General features: G+C 41.1%; 2 protein-coding genes across 5 annotated transcripts; both read left to right on the forward strand.

Annotated features, from left to right (window-relative positions):
* Window positions 1-14,064, forward strand: LOC308398291 (uncharacterized protein). Its single transcript, XM_080884845.1, has 4 exons — window positions 1-80; window positions 4,298-4,394; window positions 11,849-12,445; window positions 12,771-14,064. The coding sequence occupies exons 2-4, from the start codon at window positions 4,332-4,334 to the stop codon at window positions 13,455-13,457; spliced, it is 1,347 nt and encodes a 448-aa protein (XP_080740971.1). The 5' UTR covers window positions 1-80; window positions 4,298-4,331; the 3' UTR covers window positions 13,458-14,064.
* A 1,690-nt stretch (window positions 14,065-15,754) lies between these two features.
* LOC308398945 (phospholipase D1-like) lies at window positions 15,755-18,848 on the forward strand. Of its 4 annotated transcripts, none has more exons than XM_080885847.1 (4): window positions 15,755-16,584; window positions 16,875-17,123; window positions 17,547-17,640; window positions 17,983-18,848. In XM_080885847.1, the coding sequence occupies exons 1-3, from the start codon at window positions 16,363-16,365 to the stop codon at window positions 17,598-17,600; spliced, it is 525 nt and encodes a 174-aa protein (XP_080741973.1). In that variant the 5' UTR covers window positions 15,755-16,362; the 3' UTR covers window positions 17,601-17,640; window positions 17,983-18,848. The 4 variants fall into 4 exon arrangements, 2 of the variants coding, with proteins under 2 accessions (XP_080741973.1, XP_080741972.1); XM_080885846.1 differs by having other exon boundaries at window positions 15,757-16,584; window positions 17,979-18,848; XR_013972039.1 differs by having other exon boundaries at window positions 16,269-16,584; window positions 16,875-17,457; window positions 17,979-18,848.
* The last annotated feature ends 4,329 nt before the right edge of the window (window positions 18,849-23,177 follow it).

Raw genomic sequence — 23,177 nt, forward strand, 5'->3', positions numbered from 1 at the left:
GCTGCTTCCTCAGACACGTTCTGGAGGAAAGCAGAGACGCATCGTGTCTTCCTTACTCTGCTCTTCACCTGCTTTTACAGGTCGGTACACGGTGCTCGCACCGAAAATGTTGTTTATTGTCACCATGGTTACCCACGTTAATGTGAATGGGAGAGTTAAGGCGGTCCGCCAAAGTTATTTATATGTAAACACGGGAGAAAACCAGAGGAGTGTCCCGCGCGACCGCACCGCGAGCCCGCTCGTTAGGTGGAGCGCTCGTGAAGCAGAGTCAGTGCGCTCCTATGCTCTGTGCAAACGTGTTGTAATGCTCCAATCAAATCAGTTCTGTGAGATGTGAATGTTAATAGTTCTGTTAAAGTGACTGAGTAGCTAGTGTAACACAAGCACTCTGAGCAACTCTGTGTAGCTAACAGAGGCATTCACTGATGTCAAGCCAGCCTCCAGTTTGTTTTACGTTCCCTGTGTATTCAAAGTATTACGGGAATGGATGTGGAAACCGGATTTCAAAATAAAAGCCAACTTCGAGTGAATAAACAGATATGTTAAGAACATAATAACATATAATTTAGGCTTTTTTTTTTTTTTTACAAACTCTAATGTTACATCTATATGACACAGCCTTGTACCCTAATTGTGCCCTGTCACTATCAAGGCCATCTTATTTTGGATTTCAAAGTAAAAGCCCTGTGAATCTTCATTTTTGAAGTACTCTTTCAATGAATTCATAATGCTCTTAAAAGCAAAAGTCGTATTTCCAAATACTATTTGAACTTTGTATCAACACTTTTCAACCGCAGGCTTTTTCACAGTAATACCATATCAAAATTAATTCTTTCTGATTTTGCTTTTCATAGTAATGGCCCTTTGAAATTGCCGATATTTGACTTAATCTCCTAACGATTCAAAATGCTCTAAAATGAAAAATTCTTGTTTCCACAGGGTAATTCCACTTTAGATCAACAGTATACAGCCCCACAGTGATACCATATCAATATCAAGTCATTCTGATTATGCCTTCCAAAATAAAAGCCTTTTCAAATTGTCCATAATTGACCTAACTTTCAGTGATTTCAAAATGCTCTAAAATGGAAAATTCCTGTTTCCACAGGATAGCTTCACTCTATATTTACAGTATACAGCCCCACAGTGATTCCATATCAATATCAAGTCATTCTGATTTTGCTTTTCATAGTAATGGCCCTTTGAAATTGCGGATATTTGACTTAATCTTCTAACGATTCAAAATGCTCTAAAATGAAAAATTCTTGTTTCCACAGGGTAATTCCACTTTAGATCAACAGTATAAAGCCCCACAGTGATACCATATCAGTATCAAGTCATTCTGATTTTGCTTTCAAAAATAAAAGCCCTTTCAAATTGTCCATAATTGACCTAACTTTCAGTGATTTCAAAATGCTCTAAAATGGAAAATTCCTATTTCCACAGGGTAATTCCACCTTAGATCAACAGTATACAACCCCACAGTGATACCAATATAGGTAATACATCAACATGGCTGCCGTGGCTAAGTTAGGAATATTTATAATGTCATTTCAAAACTTGCATATGATCTGCAATTTGTAGTAGAGATGGACCGATCCGATATTACGTATCGGTATCGGTCCGATACTGACCTAAATTACTGGATCGGATATCGGAGAAAAATAAAAAATGTAATCCGATCCATTAAATATCACGAAAGCACCTCACAAAACTTGCAACACGCCGTAACTCGCCTCAGAACGTTAGCACGTCGGAGCAGTATGCATCACGTGATAGAGCGGCTGTGGCATGCGGGACCTGTCGGTGGTCTGGATAGCATGTGGAGCTTCGCTAGCAACCCAGCATTTCATCTCCGACAAAGTTATCCCGAGAGAAGTAAAGCAAGTGTGTAAGTCCATCTCTGAATGTTTGTAAAGCATTCCCACGTTAAGCTTAACAAGCGACTGCCTCTCGCTTAATGATCAGCTGATCGGCTTTTCTGTCGCGAGTCCGTCTCTCTTGTTTGTTTTTGGCCCACTTTGCACCAGAAAGAGGAAACCAGCGGCTGAACAACAGCAGCACGTTTAAGCTTGATAAGCTGTTGTTACAATTTATTTAATATTACTTTCTACTCGAGGATCTTTTACTACGTAGCTGACGCTGGTAACTGTGCAGGGGCGGATCTAGCAAAGTTTAGCCAGGGGGGCCGATAGGGCATTAACAGGGAAAAGGGGGCACAAAGACAGACTTTTCTTTCTTATTCTCATTTAAAATGTCCAGCTTTTAATAAATACTTATCTGACACCCAAAGTTTTAATTTGATGTAAAATGAATAGAAGTCCATTACTGTATATAGTGACTATTAAGTCTAATATATATACCCTAGTAAGCTATAGTACTTTTTCCTTTGGGAAGGTACCATCTGTGCAGTCTGCAATTCTGTTGAAGAAAGATGTTGAATCTATTTAATATTTCTTGAAAAATAATTGATTTCTGTGCATTTTTTTTTCACACTGCATCAAATTAAGGTTGATTACGTCGATTAAGCATCATGGGGTGGCGCGTGAGGGGTGGTTCCCTATTTTTTATTTATTTATTTTTGTTGTTGCTGGGAGTTGGAACCCTATTAGTTAGGTTGCTTAATATTTACGCTAAGTACTCTTTAAAATACCAGAATAGGGAGGATGGTGTAGGTTTAAGTTTATTAAACCTCCAACTTGTTTTATTCCATACGTTATCCATCTGTGCTTGGTGCCAAGGCTGAGATAAACGAGGAGTTATCTCATAAAGAGGAACAAACAGTACTCCAAGAACAGACAAAGCCCAGCAGAAACCTTGAGGAGGAGCTCCATTTGCCCCCACCCGGGAAGAGCCTCAGAAAGGCAAGAAGAGGGGTCCCTATTTGCCTCCAACTCTCTCAACAACACCAACGACCAGGACAAGGGACCACAACCTTCCCCTGTCCCCCAAACCCCTGACAGGCCATCACCCTCCTCCCCCTCCCTTTCTCCCTCCCCCCCACACCTGAAATTCACTGAGGAGATGATGGAGCGGGTCAATGCTGGGCTCAGATCTACCCCCCGTCCCAATCCCTTTTTGTCCCCCATAAACCCCCCACCAGAGCGGCCAAAGGTTCGCCATCGAGCCCCACCCTCAACAGAGCAATCGAAGTCACATTGCCCAGCCTCGCCCCCCTTAGTTCCTCTTTACCACCTTCACGCTCTGTCTCCACAGTCTGATGTGTGATGTGTGAAGGGTCCGGGCTATGAGGATTATGGCAGTGGTGACTTTTCCCAGGAGAAGCTGGGACCCTGTTTACTAGAAGGTTTTAAAATCTCTGTACTTTTAGGTGACAGAAGGAGACATGTGGCCTGGTCAAAACACAGAGAGCTGCACTCTAAAAGATCTTTAAACATAGTAAACATACCTTGTGTGCCACAGACTGCTCCCAAACACGAGGGGACAAGTAATACCTCTAAAACACTTAAGTTGGCTTTATTAAACGTTAGATCTTTAGCTGGGAAAACATTTTTAATTAATGATTTAATCACTGAGCACAGCCTTGATTTTATGTTTTTAACTGAAACTTGGTTGGACCAAAGTAACAGTGGAGCTGTTCTCATCTGCATTTGTTCTCCCACAAATAAGTTTGGTGATGAGTAAAAGAATTACAGATGATGTGGCAGTTTATACTGGGAGCTGGTAGTGATGTTACTGGCTTGAACTGGGTGGAGGACGCACTAATATGGAGGTATGTGGTTTGCTGGGACTCTAGCAGCGTGCTAGTGAGCACAGGTGATATGTCTTCAGACTCTAGGCAACATATTGTTTTTGATATACTTCATTTACTGTATAGAATCAAACACAGAGGGATAGAAGTGGATTTCTTATGGCTCCCTGTGAATATCGGTGTTGATGCAATGAACAGGACGATAAGTTTAAAAAGGTGCAGCAAGAAGAAGTCGTGCAGGTTTGACTATAAAATACAGTGAAAGTGAGGTGAAGAGTATAATGAAGGTAAAGATGAAGGACGAGTGGCAGGCACACTGGGACAGAGACGGGAAAGGCAGATATTATTATACAGAAAACAGTCGTGTAGAAGAAGCTGCAGCAGAGACCAGGATGGAATCTGGAGAGTCAGAGTTGGTCACACAGGCTTGAATAGCACACTTAAAAAGGTAAACATGACACAGGAAGTGTGACTTCTGTGGACCAGAGGAGACGTTTGACGGGTTGTTAGCGTCGTCAGGATGCTGGATGGAAACGCTGTGCCTGATAGGATGATTACAGGCTGGACTTTGTCTTCCTGTTACAGATGGATCCAGGCCCTGGATGACTGCTGGACACACATGACCCACACTAGGCTGCCTTCATCCATCCTTTCCTCCTTCACTGAGACTCAGAGTCAGCATGTATGTATTTATCAGTGATTTGAATCCTTTCATTACAGAGTGAAGTTAAAGTAGACGTGTGAACACACTAATAAACACAAAGGGACACAACTACTACTGCATGATGTAAAGCTGAAGTATTACACAGCTTTATGAACCTCCTGTTATCCTGGTAGACGAGTACAGCAATAAATCTTTTACTTGAACATCTTCTGGCTCCAATAAGCTTTAAAATGTGACCATGAAGTTAGAGACACACTGACTGAAACCCACAGCTGTGACTGTGGATCACATCCACACACAGTGTAGCTGCTGTCTCTGTGTGAGCCTTTGCACTGCTGCTCGCAGCACCGTTATATCACTCAGCGCTCGCTGCTGTTATTGAATCCACTTTTTACTGTCCGTGCAATCAAGCTCCTCTGCAGAGCTAGAAAATATCTTCGAACCAGTTTATGTGTTAGGGGATCCTTTGCAGCTGTGACTGTTGCCTCTGTTTTTGTCCTTTGGTTCCTGGGAGCCTTTTACATTTCCATCAGCAACAAATATCTGAACAGGCTTTATTGTAGGAAATACAGGAGTAAATAGTTGTCATTATTTATTAGATGTTGTTAAAGATGATCAGATGCTTGTTTAGTTTAATGCTGTGGCTTCAGTCAGCATCACTGTGCTGTATAGTTTTATTTTTCTGATCCTTCTGTTAAAGTTGCTGAATAAAAGCTGGTTGGTCTGCACCTCACCGCTGCCTCGAGCCTCCTTCTTTAAAGCAGCAGAGGCTCTTCATTCAGGTATCACAGCTCGAGTTGTTCTGCAGGAGACCCAGAGTACTGTCCTTGGTCCATAATGACATTAACTTTGATTCATGTCAACACGAAGCCTGAACGTCTGTGATGAACACACTATCAGCATCACTGACATATTTCATCATTTAAAAACACTTCCTGTCACCGTGGTGGTTACAGTGACATCATGCAGTTTGTGCTTTGACCTCCAGAGGGCGACAAATCAGCACAGACAGAGAGCTCCATTCAAACTTTGCTGCCATCAGGAATAATTCTTCAAATATAATCATCAGTGTTTGAGCAGTTATGATATCAGGGACAATCTAGACATGTGTGACAATACTGAACATGTCACATGACACACCTCAAACATCATGTGATCCACTCTCAGTCTGCACTTTCAGTCATGACTTCATGAATTTATGATCAGTTTACTCCTGAAATATTCAAATGCTGCAGGGTGAAGAACAACAAAGTGCTGACACATGTTTGTGTTTCAAACAAGAAAACCAGCAGAAATAAATCATCTTTGGACAACATGACAGAGATTAGTGAGTTTCCAACTTGCACTTGAATGCAGCACAGACAGATTCTGATGTTCGTGGTTGTAAACGTGTCCTCAAACGCCTCTCTGACTCTTTCCTTCCTGCTCAAAGTTCCTCTTTTCTGAACTTGGTGTTTGTGCCTGACGCTGATCGTCTCCGTGTGGAGCTCCGTGTGAAGGTAACGTTAGCAGTGTGTAATGTTTCCTGGCTAACATCAGCTGTGTGCAGCTCAGTTCCAGCACAAATCTGCCGCTCCATAGTTCACGGTAACGGACTCATGAGGTCGACCGTTAAACGCTCTCCCGCCATTTTGTCTGTGTGCGCGGATGTGTACGTTTTTGTTACCACTGTCATCTCATCAATAGCCTATTTGTAAAAGATCTCTGTTCATAGTTTAGTTGGATTTTAAAACTCTGTAGTTGGACAGTTTTATTTTGGACTGATGCTAAAATTCTTGCTGATTGTTTCTGTCGAGGTTTTGTACTTGACATCCGCCATTTTGGATGTGATAAGCTGTAGAGAGTGCGTCCAAAATGAGAAACCAGAAAGAGAACCTGTTTTATTAATAACCTCTTGCAAATAGAAGAATATGAAAAAAACAACAACAAATAGGATAAAACCTTTAAATTACTTGAATTTTTAAAATCACCATCATCTGTTAACACAAATTTGATCATTTCAAATTTTTGTTTTCATTTTCTCTTCCCAGTTACTTCTTTCTCATTCTCTTCATTCTCCTTGTCACCTTACGTCTCACTCCTTAACTGAAGTTATAGTTCTAACATAAGAAGTCCCACCAACGTCCTTTATTTAATCTCTGTGTTGTCACAGTTATTATCATCAGATCAGACATGAGACCCAGACAACAACATAAGTTTACAAGCTAACATCATGTCAGCTAACATTAGACGATAGCATCATAAACTTTAAATTACTTTGCCTCTGATCAACAGTTTGATTACATTCTCACATCACAGGTTTATTTGCTAAGTGTGAGTCCGCCCACATTAGATCCACTTTTCAGCAGGTGGAATAATTTGTAGTATATAGGTAATACATCAACAATGCTGCCGTGGCTGAGTTAGGAATATTTATAATGTCATTTCCAAAACTTGCATATGATCTGCAATTTGTAGCAGATCTACTGACTGTCACAGAGCAGCTGGAGCAGTCTCGAATGCAGGTCAGTCCACTGCTGCCCCCTGTGGCCAAGTGCCATAGCTACTGCTGGATGAACTCGTGACACATCTGCGCCTGTTTCTATGAACACATTGAGTCTGAGTGGCTGCACTTACACTGGTGCATTCAACATATTGAAAGATGGCAGCAATGTGGATTGTCAAGACTCAAACCAACCGTTGAGCAAAGACAGCAGCATCACTTGTTTCTGTTTGTTATACAGCCAGATTTACTCGTGACACACATGTGCAGCTGCTTTATCACCTATTCTGAATTTGTTTCAAGCACAATACATTTGTTACACATGTTGGGATATTGTGTTTGTTTTAAATGTTATATACCTGTGTGGTATGTGACTTGTGTTGCCATGACGCCAGGTCTCTCTTGGAAATGAGATTTTTAATCTCAATGAGATTTTTTTTTACCTGGATAAATAAAGGACTAATTTGTAACTTTCAGTGTTTTCTGGTCTTCCAAAAGAAAAAAACCCTTCAACTACATGACATGCAGTTGTGTATTTGTTTTCACCTTATCATACACTTGAAGTTTTACAAATCACCACTTCTTTAGTGAATATCAGTTCGACGTGTATAGGGAAGCGCTGTCTAAGGTTCCCGTTATTGATGTTTGGGTGGTTGACCGGGACGGATTTTCTCCTGTCACTTTCTCATCATCCCTGACGTGCTCTCCGTTGTTTTTTCCCTGCTAATTTTAGCATCACACGGCACAGCTTCTGTATCACGTGGTATAAGGCTCCGCCCTTGTCATTTGTTGAGCAGGAAGAGTGAGCGCTTGTTTTCATGCAGAGTACGTCCCGGATCAAAATGTGAAGTTTTACAAATCACCACTTCTTTAGTGAATATCATTTCAGTCTCAGACAATCTCGTTTCTCTTACAGAGGTTGAATGCACCTTCTGCGGATGGCGGTACCACACAGTGTGCGTGGACTTCCCCTGCACAGAAGGCAACTACAAATGCTGTGAATGCTAAATAAACAGAAACAAATGATCCCTGTTGTCTTTGCTTGATGATTGGTTTGAGTCTTGACAATCCACATTGCTGGCGTTGCATCTTTCAATGCCAGCAATGGCAGGTATCAGTGCTCAAACCTTTTGTGTTTGTTTCCAACAAGTTGCCCACCTCGGGAAACAAAAATGTGTTCTTTTACTTGTCAGATGAACATATGAGACACTTTGACTCTTCAGTGCAGTGTGGAGCCTAACAAAGATCTGTTTTGTGTCCCAGCTGATCAGCAGGAGGAGGAGAGTCTGACGGAGCAGCAGAGGAACATTTTCAGCTACTTGGACTCAGCTCAGCCACTACAGAGGAAACAATGAGCTCAACACAGAAGGTGACAGACAGAGCAGGACCATATGACCAAAGATATTTATCACCATATACATTTGAACATTTGCCATAACGATGTAGCTGACGATAGAATTGACAGCAGACAAAATACTTTACAGCTGCACAACTTTATTAAAAAGCCATCAATGTATTTTCACTGAAACAAGCAGCTGTTGTTTATGTGCATTAAAGTTATATAAAAATGTAACAGTGCAAATGCAAATTCCTCGCTGACAGTTTAACCAAAAGGCGTTTCCAGTGGAAACTGGCCGACACATCCTGAGCATAACCATGTATAATATCCACTAAACTTCAGAAGAGGTTATACAGTCGTGGCCAAAAGGTTTGAGAATTGCATAAATATTGGAACCTGGAGAAGTTGCTGCTTAAGTTTTTATAATAGCATTTTGCCTGCACTCCAGAATGTTATGAGGAGTGATCAGATGAACTGCATCGTCCTTCTTTGCCATGAAAACGAACTTAATCCCCAAAAAGCCTTACCACTGCATTTCATTGCTGTCATCAAAGGACCTGCTGAGACCATTTCAGTGATCGTCTTCTTAACTCAGGTGAGAATGTTGGCGAGCACGAGGCTGGAGATCATCATGGCTCCCGATTCAGGTTCTGCAGCTTTAAAGTCCTCAAGGGCCGCGTACTCAAAGACCGCTAAGGCCGAAGTGCGAGGCTCGTAGGCTCGTGAAATGGGACGTCTAGCCTCCGTCGTGCTGCCCAGGTTGCCTAGCAACCATGATACTAACAGCTGGAAACGTTTCATACAGCTTTGTTTGACAGAAATGAAGGAGAACATATTTAGTTCATTTGTTTCTACATGAGCTCTGTGTGATTTGATGAGTATCTGAGGCTGAGACCACAGGACTGTGAAACATGATTGTTGGGCTTCATTTCTGTGCTGAACAGTCGTTTAAGATTAGCTGTAAATAACAATTAGCTGATGTTGTTCATGAGACTAAAGTCATCTCACTGTGGCAATGTAAATATAATATGGCCAATATTATAGTTATTATATTAATCACTTCACTCACAGACAAGTATCTGTGACAGTGTGTATACAGATGTATCATATATAAGAGACAAATATTGTTCATTTAATATGTTGGTACTAAATGTGGCTGAATGCTTACATATATGTGTAAAAAGCAAATGTAGGAGCTGTGATAACTGTGTCTGATAGAATGAAGAGTCGACTGATATATGAAATATTCCTTTATTGGGTGAGAAAATCAGACCATGTCATAACTGCTTTAAGTCACACAGAATAGATATCAGAGCCTTAAACAGGCTGACTTCTGCTAAATGGGTCAAACTGGGCAGAAAGTCTACAAACACATAACATCCTTATAGAATATGATGTAACACTATAGATCAACTTAGCTCAGAATATATAAAGCATATAAACAGTTACAGCAATATGATGCAACAAACACAGAAGCTGCTGATCCAAAATACTCAAAGCTTCATAGAACTGAAACCAACATTTATTTTTAGCTCCATTCTGCTGCTGATACAGACTTTAGGTTTCTGAACATTAAACTTGTTGCTGCCTTTCATAGTGTGTAACTTGAAGGCCCTGAGTACTTTCTCCCACACTGAAAACACTGGGATGATCACATTATTTGAACATTACCTAATAAGACTGATTCAGCACAGACAGTTATGTTAAACTTTCCTAGCAGTCCTTCACAAACAGGGAACAGTCTGTCTATTCTCTCCATCTGTCAGCTGCTGCTGGCTCTTCCTCCTCCTCTTCCTCACACACTGCTGAGTTTGTCCTGGTGGATCATCAGGGCTGCAAAGCCTCACAGATGATGTGCAGCAGTGGCTCCCTCAGTCTGTCCTCACTCTGGACACTTGCAGTCGTCACACATGGAAATCAAATGTGTGATAAGCTGCAGGATTCAAACACAAGTGTAACTTATAAACACATGTTCATACTTTTATTCCACAATCAGAGAGAAAGAAACAGAGAGAGAGTGCAGGACAGACAGACAGGTGACAGTCTCAGGTGTACACACTGCTACACAACAGCACCAGAGAAGCAGGATTTAGTGTTTGTGTTATTACGAGTGTAAACAAGAAGAGTTCCAGATGGTGCAGTGGACACATGTGTGACTGCTGTGATTAAAGCATCTTTCTTTCAGCTTAACGAGTGAACCGTCAGCTCGTTCAAACACACGTTAAAGTGCGTTTGGCTCGACACCACCGAACAGAGGCAGCAATATAACACAGCTAACATTAACAGTGCAGTGAATCCTGCTTGTGCCGTGATGTTCAGGACTGCAAACCGAGCAGCATCACTGACTTTCAGCTTGTTGTGTTTGTGGATATATGACTGACTTTAATTATCCACAAAATCATCACATTCTCTGTCAGATGAAGGTCGACTATTGAACGGCGTATATTTTAAAGGCTTTAAAACCAAGTTAACGCTGAAAGTACAAACATCACTAATGTCACATAACTCTGCCGACAAGGCATAGCTATGGCTATGAAATGCTCTTTGTGTATCACTTCTTCATTATGAAAGATGTCATTAATGCACTAGTAATGTCTCATCTGGAGTATTGTTCAATCATTTGGTCAGCAGCTAATAAGACAGATCTTAACAGACTTCAGTTAGTCCAGAATAAGGCATCCAGATTAGTGTGAAGATGTTCATACTATACTAATATTGATCAAATGCATAATAACCTTTCTTGGCTTCCTGTACAGGCTAAAATATTCTATGGCTTACTTGTAGTTCTAAAGAAAGCAATTCTGTTAAACACACCACATTTATTCTGCTCAGCTGCAGTATCCAGATGAAATACATCATCATATTACACAGTTTTCAACAAGCTGCAACTTAGTAAATGCTCGAGTTAAAAGTAACGTTTTGTAAAACTGTTACATTTAGAGCAACTTTTAAGTGGAATAAGTTGCCTTAAAAAATTAGAGAATTATTCAAAACTTCAATGAACACTTAAAAGCCGATTTACAGAGCTTTTAGTTGTTGTAAATATTGTAAGACATGATTTGTTTTTGAAATTTGTGTAATGTGCCTCAATGTTATTGATATTATTATTATTATTATTGATTGCTTATATTTGAACAATTGTGAAACCTCACTGTGGATGTAAGAGTGAAATTATGTGGATATCTTGAATCCACTTCATTGTGTAATATTTTATGTGAGTATTTGACGGAAGACGAGCAACATCTGTTGTGGAAGCTAACGGGGTTCCTTTAGAATAAACAAACATAGGATTTATTATCACTGAATAATTCTGTATAAATTTATACAAATTATAGAAATATGTAATAGGAAACAACAAAATAATCTAAATTATAAAAGTGTGTGTGTGTGTGTGTGTGTGTGTGTGTGTGTGTGTGTGTGTGTGTGTGTGTGTGCATGATTTTAGTGTTTGAACAGTCATGAATTATCTTTAACAGCAGGTTGGATGTAATGTGTTAGAACTACCAGCAGGTGGGGATAAGAGACCTTTAAGGTGTTTGGTGCCACGCTCCACCTTCAGGTTTAAAACTAGTGTTAATGGAGTTTGAAGGTTGAGTTTGTTCCACGACTGCATTTCACTCACTGCCTCTGTTTGTATCTCTGTCACTGCAGGACCAACATGGAGCCAGAAGTCAGCGCTCTCAGGAGGCCGACAAACCTCACAGAAGAAAGGGAGAGAAAAAACACACCTGTGACGAGTGTGGGAAGGGTTTTACTGTGAGGGCTAAACTAAAACAGCATCAGGTCATCCACACTGGAGAGAGACCGTTCAGCTGTGACTTGTGTGGAAAGTCTTTTTCCTTGAAGGGTTACCTAAAAACACACCAACTCATCCACAGTGGAGTTAAAGCGTACAGCTGTGATCAGTGTGGCAGAGCTTTTACTCACAGTAGCCACTTACAGAGGCATCTAGTTACCCACTCTGGAATTAAGGCATACAGCTGTGACATCTGTGGAAAAACTTTCAGCCTGAGAGAGAGCCGAAATACACACCTACGCATTCACAACAGACATGATGTGTACTGCTGTGAACAGTGTGGCAAAGAGTTTATAACTCACACAGACTTACAACGACACATGTTTACCCACACTGAGGAGAGACCTTATCAATGTGACCTGTGTGAGAAGACTTTTAAATCTCCACGTCACCTGAGACGACACCAACAGATCCACACCAGAAAGAGACTCTACAAGTGCAGCTACTGTGAGGTATGTATTTATATTGTTATCTTGTCATTTTAGCCTGACTGTTTGGAACAACTCTGCTCATTAAACTGTGTTAGCATGTTAGCAATTCTACTGCATGGAAAAGCAGCTCTGAGTGATTATTCAGATTTTCCTTTCAGTTATGATTTTAGTATTACTGTAGTATTATGGTGGTAGTATTGTAGTTATTGCAGCCCAGTAAACTGAGTGTGTTAACTGAAACAGTCAAATGTAGTTGGACGTCTGCAGAGATGCTCTTTATTTCAGGCGACGTTCAGGATACAAATGTTGAAGGACTGACTTACACTGTCTTTGTGTCTTTGTTTAGAAGCAGAGCGACACAGATGGATCCAGTTCTCAACCCTGTCATCACTGTGGTGGTGGGAAAGACTTTCATTGTGACCTCTGTGGAAAAACTTTCAGTCGGCAAGCTGCCCTTAAAACACATCAACGTAGACACACTGGAGACAAACTGAAATACTGCAAAGAATGTGGGAGAAGCTTCACCACATCACATCACTTAAAACGACATGAACTGATTCACAGTGGGGTTAAAAAGCACCTCTGTGATCAGTGTGGGTCATCCTTCACCACTGCATGGAAGCTTAAATCACACAAACGAGTCCACACAGGAGAGAAACCACACAAGTGCAGACACTGTGACAGAAGCTTCTCACAGTCACATAGTCGTAACCTTCATGAACGTACACACATGGAAGGAAACTACAGCTGTGACCAGTGTGACAAGAGCTTCAGGAATCTCAGTTCATACTCTGCACACAAACGATCCCACGTTACTAATAAACTGTTTCACTGTTACCAATGTGCCCAAACATTCACCTCATTGTCTGCTCTGTGCAAACATCAGCGCGATCACTCAGGGCTGAAATCACTCCCATCACTGGATCACAGTGAATCTGAAGACACAGAAAGATCCTCTGGTTTCTGTGTCAGACTCAAAAAGCTTGAGATCAGGCTCCACAGAGTTCAGATAGAATCTCCTGTAAAAATCTGATGAGGCAGCTGTGAATCAAACTCTTCCCCTAGTTCCATTTTAAGCTTTCAAAACTGTCCTACTGTAGTGTTCATGTCAAGTGGTTAGCTTTCTTTTCATCAGTTGGTTGAAAAGTTTCAACATTATAAAGTTTATTATTATAAAGTTTTTGTTTTAATGTATTTTGATCCACATAAATGTTTTCTTGTTCAGGTTCTTTATGTTATTGAATCTTGCAAATGTTAAATAAAAAATTCAAATGTAAAATATCTTCACTGATGGTACAAATAAACTGTCCTTTCAGCTTTAGCTCCTAATTTATTCATTATTTATGGATGTAGCACAGCAGCCGTCTCTTGATTAACACATGGAGGGCTCGGGATCTGATGGTGTCGTCTCCCTAATTTGCCCACTCAGTAAATCTCACTCATGGCCAAGAAATTGAAATAAACCTTGTTTCCCTGCTGGATAGTGATCCACTGTAACTCTGCTCCTCCTTCCTGTTTAGGATTTCTGTGGCTGAAGTAAAATTCCCTCCATCCATCACTTATCCCAGCTAACCCAAAGTGAAATAAAGTTTTGCTCGTCTTAAAAAAGCATTACAATAATGGGCATTACCAATGCAAACTGAATGATACAGAAGATGAAAGAAGAGACTTTGATCAGTTAATAAAGCTCATGATCTGGATTCATTGTGGCTGCTACACAGATACTTCTGGGTCACTTCTCTCAGTTAGGAACCTTCCTCACCAAACTGACTGTTGGACCACACCCCTGGTTTCATGAGAAATTGTTTCAGCCATGATTTCTCTTCCTGTATTTCAGAGTAAAGACTGAAGTGACAAATGGAAGCATGTTTAAAAAACACAATGTGAGAGAGACGTTGAGGTCCTTAGAAGTTACCCTGGGTTTTTCTGTCACCCTGCTAGATGTTACACACCTTGTTATTGGACTGATTTCTACTGCTGGACTACTCCTGTGGAGAGTAACAATACTCTTACTAATTAGCTCCCTTCCACAGCTTTGGGGATATTTATTTTTGTGTTTGCAGCGCTGTGAGCCAGAACAGCGAGAGAAAAATCTGCAACAGCGACGAGCCGAATGCTTATGTGAATCGCAGCAGCTGCACATGTGCTACGCTGAATTAGAGGATATCTTTGCTCTGGATTTCTATTTCTACTTTTTCATTTCTATATGATTCTTCTTGCATCTAAACAAAGATGATTCAATTTGCTAAATGTTGATGGCTCTTCGTGCTCAGGTGTAAATGAGACGTAATATTTGCTCTTGGTTTGGTTCTCCTGTACAGAACCTTGCAGTACAACAGAAACCTAAAAACATTATTTGTAGTTGTTATTCTTAGTTGTTCTGCTGCCTAAATACCACAGGGTCTGATTATGAAGTTATTGAGCTGCACATACGTTACGACCTGCTTAAGTTCGAGGTCACAGCGTCTGTAGAGCAGCTGGAACATAATGAAGTCTACAAGGTTAAAGTTTTCTCTTCAGTTATTGTTCTTTCTGCTGCTTGGTTTGATGGATCTGAGAGCTTTTGTTTTTATTATTGTTATTATAATTATCATTAATATTTTACTCTCTAGAAGCTTTAAAATAGTGTTTGTGTTTGAAAAAATTGATTTAAGAATTGAACAGAAACATCTGTCCTTCTGAAAATCGCCCAAAGGCACGGAGACAAAGTCAAAGGATGCAACCTGTAACTTTCTCTTCCTTCATGTCAGGACCATCATCCATGATTTATATAAAATGCATATAGCAACAGTAGCACTTTAGTTTGGACTTTATGATTTCTGTAACTGGAAAATATTATTTTGTTTAAAGACAGAAGTGACCGCATAGTTGCAACATCAAAGGGAAATATTAATTAATTAGCATCAAGTATATTTGTTGCTTAAGCGTTTGCACTATAACTTAAGTAGGATTATAACTTTTAAGGAAGGAAAGATTTCAGATATTTAGTTCACTGTTTCAGTTATTTTATATGAAATTAAAACATTTACGTTGGTCAAATATGATGCTCTAAATCAAATAAAAGTTTGAAAATAAATGATGTATTTTTAAATGCTGCAACAAATGTTCACAAAAAGTAACTATAATTAAAACCAGTTAAACAAAATCAAATGTTTGAATCATGCTTAACCAAATGCCAGGCTGGAGAGCTGAACCTAAAGTATACGTAGAAAGATTTCAACATCTGAGCAGTTTTTAATGTTTTTATCACATATAAATGTCACAGCAGTGGGTCCTGGCCCAATGCTTTGTGTTTTTGGTTTTCTTTGACTCTTGTTTTTCTTGGTTTTTGTTCTTCTTATTTATCAGGCTCTCAGTAATCTTAGTTCTCCCTCCCTCAGTGTTCATTTCAGCCTGTGTTTAGTTTCTGTTCCCGTGTCCCACGTTTCATCGTTTCATGTCGAGTCAGCCCTGTCTCTCTGTTTCCTGTGTCTCCCCAGTCAGCCCCGCCTCCCTCGGGCACTCATGTGTGATACAGAGTAATAAACCTGACTACATTTGCTACACTCTCTTTATTACCTGTTACTTTAAAATTCATACACTAATTATGTCTGCCCATCTCTCTAATGTGAAGGTCAAAGGTCAACATCCCAGTGACATAAGAATAATCCCAAAGGGGCAAAGGCAGCGGTTAATTTAGCACATTTAGCATTAAGGGTACAGCAAGGATGTACTTTTACTTATTGTGGCAGGGGTGTGGTCTCTGGCCTGCTGCAGTGGAGGCTGGTGGCGGGACGTTGGACGGCACAGGTGAGGGTGATGGAGCTCATGACTCTCCCCTTTATAGTGACGGAGGAGACTGGCGTGGGGGAAGCGTGTAGTGGAGGAAGCCGAGGAGAGAGCTGGTTTCTGGCTACAAAGACGGCGTCAAACCAGAAAAGATTGCTCGTGGTCAAATAATGTGTGAATCACCTGTGAATCAAACTGTGTGTGGCTCAGTTCATGTCACAGTGTTGTTTAGTATATCTTCACTTGTCTCACTCTCCTTCTGTTCTGTCCATCAGGACGATCCTCAGCGCTTACACAGATCCTCCATCGATGTTTTGGATCCAATCAGTGATCAGTTCTACGAGGAGGCCTGGATGTTCACCAGCGCTCGCTACACCTCCATCTACCAGAAGGTGAGTGTACTCCTTTGTACTCAGATTAACATTTTACTTCTTAAAATACATTTTCATATATGAGCTTTCTATTATTTCATGGGCCATTTAATCAATATTAAAATTACAAGCATATCAACAAAGGTGAAGCTGGTTTTTTCCACTTGCTGTCACACAGTCATGGAGGAATACAATAAATACATAATCAGTCATAGATCCTGAACAATGACATTAAAAGAAAGTCTGTGGCTCTAAAAACTAAACAGTATAAAGACATGCTCCAAGCTGCTGTTTCTCTCCTACTCCTCCAGGTTTTCCACTGTCGGCCATCCAGCGATGCTGGAGGGCTACCTGGCCAATGCTGGCCTCCACAAAGAGGTCCCGGCTCGGAGGAGCTGAAGAAGATCCTTGCCTTCCTCGTCAGTTTCCTCTTCAGTTCCTATCCCAACAAAACCTTCTTGCACCTATTAGCTCCAAAGAGGCTATGGTGCCCCTGGAGGTCTGGACCTGAGGCCTGTGCTCATCACGTGGATAGAAAACACTCTGACACCATTCTGGAGGTCTGATGGGACTCTGACCAAAACACAGATGAAATAAAACTTGTGGCTGGAGCTTTTAAAATGACTTTTTCACCTCATAGATTAATGCTCATGATTGCATGTTAGCAAGACAGCATCTCCCCAAGGTGAAACTCTCAGGAGACATTTACTCTTAAACTGTAATCTGGTTGAGACTACTTGAGGAGATCTTAGTAGCGAGTATGTGGATTTAGTCTCTTCACCAACAGCAGACAGACCCATGCCAAGAAAGCAGACATGTTCTCAAAGAAAGCCGAGAGCAGAGATTGGAAAAAGCTAAAAAGAAAAAGCTGCAGCTTCAGACGACTATCTGCCTGTAAGGCTGAAAAAGTCCAGTTACACTCTATTTTGGAAAAGCTCCCAGTTTTTGTAACCTGGACTTTTATTTCCCCTCTTCTGCTACAGATGTTGACTGTGACCTCAGAGGCCAACTGGACCACACAGCTGCAGCAGGAGTGAGGGAGAGGAGTCTTCATCCAGCTTCAAAGAAAACATCCAGGTAAAGTGACGTGGATCAGCGGATAAAGCCGTCTCCACTTTCAAAGGAGATCCTCTGAGAGAGAGACTCTCTGAGCCATTTTAGCCTCAAATTATAGGACTTTATAGTACAGCAACACTTTTAAAGGACAAAAATAACATAAACTGTGACTGTAACACAAACAAAGTATTGCATGTGTTTTTAAAAGTGTTCCTCCGATGGGCAGGATATCACTATTAGACTGTCCCACCAGCCAACTTCAACAAGAGACCACAGCAGCATTCAGTGATCAGCACAGATGTTCCTCTAACACTCAGCATCTGATCCCTGTTGGTCTGTGTGCTTCTGCTTTTGCTCAGTTAGAAACCCTGCAGCAACCCGACCCAAAACTGTGTCTTCTTGTTGGCCTCAACGTTGAAGTGTCAAACGTCCAACATCTGGAAAGGAAACCACGCCAGTGTACTGTGATGTTTCACCAACATGTGGCAGACGCTGGTCCTGCCTTTCATGCTGACATCAGCAGAGAGCCCCGCCTACCTCAAAGCCTCCCCTGTCATGTATTGATCAGGATGATTATGAAGATGAGCGAGTGCAAATAAGACTGTAAAAGTCCACGAGCAGAATGTTTGGATGCTTTCTAATGATTCATGAATATCATGAGAGTGTTTGTGTGTTTTGTCTTTTCTTTGCTGACGTTTGTTACTAACAAAGACAATTTACGCTCTGTGTGTGTTTTCATCCTTACCAGCCGCACTCTAACTGCAATGAAGGAAACAAACTGTAGAAATGGTCGACTCAGTGACTTCATAAAATATTGAAGTGGTTCAGGTAGAGCCAGTTTTTAAATGACCATGAACACTGAGCGTATTGTATCTGTACAGCATGTTTTTCTATTAGACAGATTTGTAACAGAGGCCTTGCTCTCAGTAAGTTTGAAATCCTTTTCTGATTTCTTTTGTAATCTCTGATCTTTGTGTATCCTGCTCAGTTTGCATGCTGCCTGTAGGAGTTTCTGTCTTTGTATTTGAAGAGAATTCATTGAATATACTCAGCTGCTTCCCTTTGGTGCCTCACACATCACTGAAGTTTTTCAGTGTCCAGTTATTTGTTTTTAATAGCTGTTTGAATTCTCTGTATGTTTGACCCTGTAGACTGTTTAATGGACTGCTCGTCTTCCTGTTTGTAACCACTGCCTGTTTAGGACTAAAGATTTGGATTTTTGACTTTAACACAGCCTCTGCGTGTCGTCCCTTTGTGTCCTCGTCCTCTGTGAATGTGTCACAGATGTTTCCATGATAATAACACAGCTTTCCCACAGTGGCTTGCAGCAGCATTTATTCACAGCACATTTGAGAAAGGTTCAGATTAACTCGATGAGTTTATATTCAGAATGATTCTGACAGTGGGCCACTGTGAATTGTGATCTTTCATCAGGTCAATGTTTAAGTTCAGTATTTCAAAGCAGGAGCTATGAACAGTCATCATGTTGGCATTAGAATTATTATTATTAATCATTATTAATAATGTCGTTACTCATGTATAACTTTGATTAGTATACATGAATTTTATCAATAGTAAAAATAATGAATAATTCATGTATAACTTTTATTGTGTTTTGGAAATTAATTATATTTAAATAGAGATGTTGACCCTGTCTCTACAGTAGCATCAGTGTAACATACATTATTGGTCCAAGCTGTCATAAATGGGGAGCCTGATCCTTTATTATGAAAACATGACGAGTATTTTTCTTGTCAGTTGGGAAGAAGTTGGTCTTTTTTTCCTTCTTTTTGCTCAGTTTGTCTTTTCTTTGATAATTGAAACTCTGATCAAACCTACTCATGTTCACAGCATGTAAAAGCAGCTGACAGTCCGTGGCATTGTTGTTTGTAGAGGTGCAGTGTAGTGGGAGCATAAATCAAAAGAAAACAGTAACATTTATGTAATAAAACATCTGAATGAAAATGAACAGGCCCTTTATGAACTTCAAAGGGATCTGAAAACAACACTTTTTAAAAGAGTATCTTGGGGTGTAGGTGGTCAAAATAGAAAACTGAGCTGAGACTCTAAGTTCAATCCATCCATTGGTTTTTACTTAGGAGGAAGAAATGTCAGGCTGGTGCAGGCTGGTTAGGTGCATGTGGTTATCTTTACCTAAATGAGTTCACTTTGTGGCTGCCAGGTTGGGCAGAAGTACCTGTCCCCTGTTAGGCTTAGCAAGGTTCTCCAGGAGTTTCTCCATGGGTAGAGCTTCTAGCTCCTCCAGCACATCTGTGGCCGTGCAGGCTGCCACTTTCTTGGTTGCTCTTTTTACCCCACTGGTTGTGAGTGTCTAAATACCCCCACTAGCTCGCTTTGGCTGCAGTTAACTTGGGAGGAAGGGGTGGGTGTCCCATGACTAGATGAAAAACAATTATCTGGGACACATAAATATAATAACACATGCATATATCTCTATCAGTTTTTCTTTCTCTCAGAAACTAAATTGCAAATGTGTTCCAGTTATACTGTTACTGTGTGACAAAGTGGATGAGCTGCAATGGTCTCCATTTGTCCCATATGTGTTTACTTCTTCTTCTTCTTTTGCATATTAAACACATTATTGTGTTACACACAATACATTCTTAGTTAGCGTATTGTCTGTCTTGTCTTAATGTTGGTTTAAAATGGAGCACTGTAACAAAAAATAATTTCCCCCAGGGATCAATAAAGTATTCTGATTCTGATTCTGATTCTGATACATACAAAACTCATCCATCTCCTCCTCCTCCTCCTCTGTCTCTAACAGAGCAGCAGTGTATGTGGACTCTGTCCTTCTACAGAGTCTCCTCTGACACTCTGATCCACCTCCACACCTTCAACACCACATTCACTCAAACTCTTTATCCTGGGTTTATGTTCTGGTCTCCTGGTTCCTCAGTGTCCCTGTGCTGAGTGGAGTGTAAAGAGTGTCTCCTGTTACAGAAACACTCTGACTGTTGAACAGATAGTTCAGTCTGTACATGTCTGTCTCTTTCACTCACAAACACGTTTTCAGATTCATGGATTCAATCAGTTGATGTTTGAAACTCTTCTAAATGATTCCTTGTAAACTTCTTCAGTCACAAACAACAGGAAGTGATGTCACATGTGTTCCTGTCCACACAGCAGAATGAGTCTTGCTGACAGTGATGTACAAACAGAGTGAGCATTTCTGAGGCCCAAAATAAACTGAGTAGTTCACTGAATGAACAATGGACTGTGAGCTCAGTTCCTTCATCATTAGTATGGATTATATATGTATATGTATTATATTAGTATCATATATATCAGGTGCTGCTGCTTTCAGTCATTGTGCAAATGTGCTGTTTGTAAGCTTGTAAAGCTGCAGTCAGCTGAGACTGAAGAAGTCACCTGATCAGTGAGCAAACGTTTCTGAAAACGTCCAGATGAACAGAATCAACCTTTTGGGATCAGCCAGCAATGCAGCATCATTGTTGTTCAGCTTCAGAGGTTTGCAGGAATGAACTGATGACCAGAAACAGCTGCAAAGTCCAAGAAAATACCAGCTGGAGTTCAGCTGCATTTGAAGAAGTCAAAGAAAAGTAAGGATGGCAAAGGGCGACGTTTTCTTCCAAAGAGCTGCAAACATGGTCGACGCCTCATTAGAAGAATCATCTGGACATTTGTGAGGAACTCTAACCAAGAAAGCAACGTCACACAGATCCAACAGACAGTTTCCATGACTGCAAGTGTTGAGTGGAAAAATGCTACATTGCATTATTGCATCCTCTCACCACAGGAGGCGCTGTTGGCACCACTGATTGCTGATCAGCTGTTCTCTGATGATCTGATTGATACTGTGAATAACGGGACTCACTGAACTCTGTGACACAGTGAAGATTACAGAGTTTAACTTCACCCTTTAAGACTGACCACAGAACCAAGTCCGCCAGAGCTTTTGTTATATTTTTACATGCTGTGGAGCCATTTGTGGGAGCATTTCAAGTTGCTATACATCAATACAACTGTTATAGCCCTAATTTTAATAATATGTATGCATTAAGTCCATAGTAACTACATAAACTGCAAAAAAAACCTCTGCTCATCCATCTCTGTGTGTATCAGGATACATTTGGTTCATAATACACAGAAAAATCAGAGTTATTACCTGTAATAAATGTGAAAGATTCCTGCAGTGATAACCAGGCAGGACTGAAACACATCCAAGCTGTCACCACGGTAACAGCACCGCCCATCCACAGGTGAGGGGAGGAGCAAAAAGAGGGACTTTGACCATTTTATACTAAAAACACTCAACTAATGTTTCTAATATGAAACAAATAAGCCCACATTAATGTGAGCGTTTATTAAATAATAATAATGATGATTTCCTCCTGATCTCATTTCCACAGCAGAGAAAACTGTGGTGTATATTGAGGTGGAGGGTGTGGTCTGTGGCTCAGGTGTAGAGTGAGGGTGGGGTGCACCACAGCAGCATGCTGGGACTGCTGAGGGTGGAGGAGGGAGTGATGATGACATCAGAGCTGCAGCACAGAGACCAGTGAACACACAGTCTGTTCATCTTTGCATAGATACAATATACAGCACAATATTGAATGACAGACACGCTGTGGGAGCTTCCACAGATACACTGACGTCAGCATCCAGAGTCCTCCTGCTGCTCCCCCCTCAGAGCCCCGTGATCAGCACCAACACATTCAGTTAGATGACAGAGTCCAGCTGCAGCTAGAATCAGCTCCCCTCTGTGAACAACAGCACAGCGTCAGTGTTTCACACTCAGTGAAAGGAGGAAACAGCAGAAGAACACCATGTGTGCTACGTTTCCCAGGACACACTACAAACTGCACAAATACAGAGCAGCACGTGGAAGGACCTGGAGCTGCATTTACAGAGCTGCAGACAGCGTGATGTCCTGTATGGACAGGTGGAAGGAACCAAGTCCTCAGCTGGAACACTCGTGTTTGTCCACAGACAGGAAACACAGCAGGAAACTTCCTCACAGAAGTGCAGCTCATGGATAACACACTTCCTGTCAGTCAGAATGAGGCTGCAGCCAAACACAGAAAGGTGTTTTTGTCCAGATGAGCCCAGAGAAGAAACACGAGTGTTCACAGACATCAGAAGCTCAGAGAGGTGAAACATGAGGTTGGAGTCCTCGTCAGCATCCAGAAGAGCTGCTGTGAAACCCTGAGTACTCATGACAGACTCTGATGGCACAAACACATCATGATTCAAACAGAAAGACAAACATGGAGCTCCTGATCCTCCTGCATGAGAACAAGCTGACATGAGCGCTGTGTCTGAGAGTGTCTCCCTGTCACAGTGACAATAACACAGCTGCTGCTCACAGTCATTAAACTGACCTGAGGTCAGCTGTGCTCCTTACATATGAACCATGTGACCTCACATCAGTGCTGTGGATGACTGTAGTCATAGAAGAGTAGAGCTGTAGCAGGTGGTGTGAGGAGGAGGTGGTGTATTCTAGTTAACGCAGTACTGAAACACTCCAGCAGAGGGCGCTGTTAAGTCCTTATTGTAACACAGTTACTGTGTGC

The sequence above is a fragment of the Rhamphochromis sp. 'chilingali' genome (genome assembly GCF_963969265.1).
Source record: "Rhamphochromis sp. 'chilingali' genome assembly, chromosome: 1".
Classification (NCBI taxonomy): Eukaryota; Metazoa; Chordata; class Actinopteri; order Cichliformes; family Cichlidae; genus Rhamphochromis; species Rhamphochromis sp. 'chilingali'.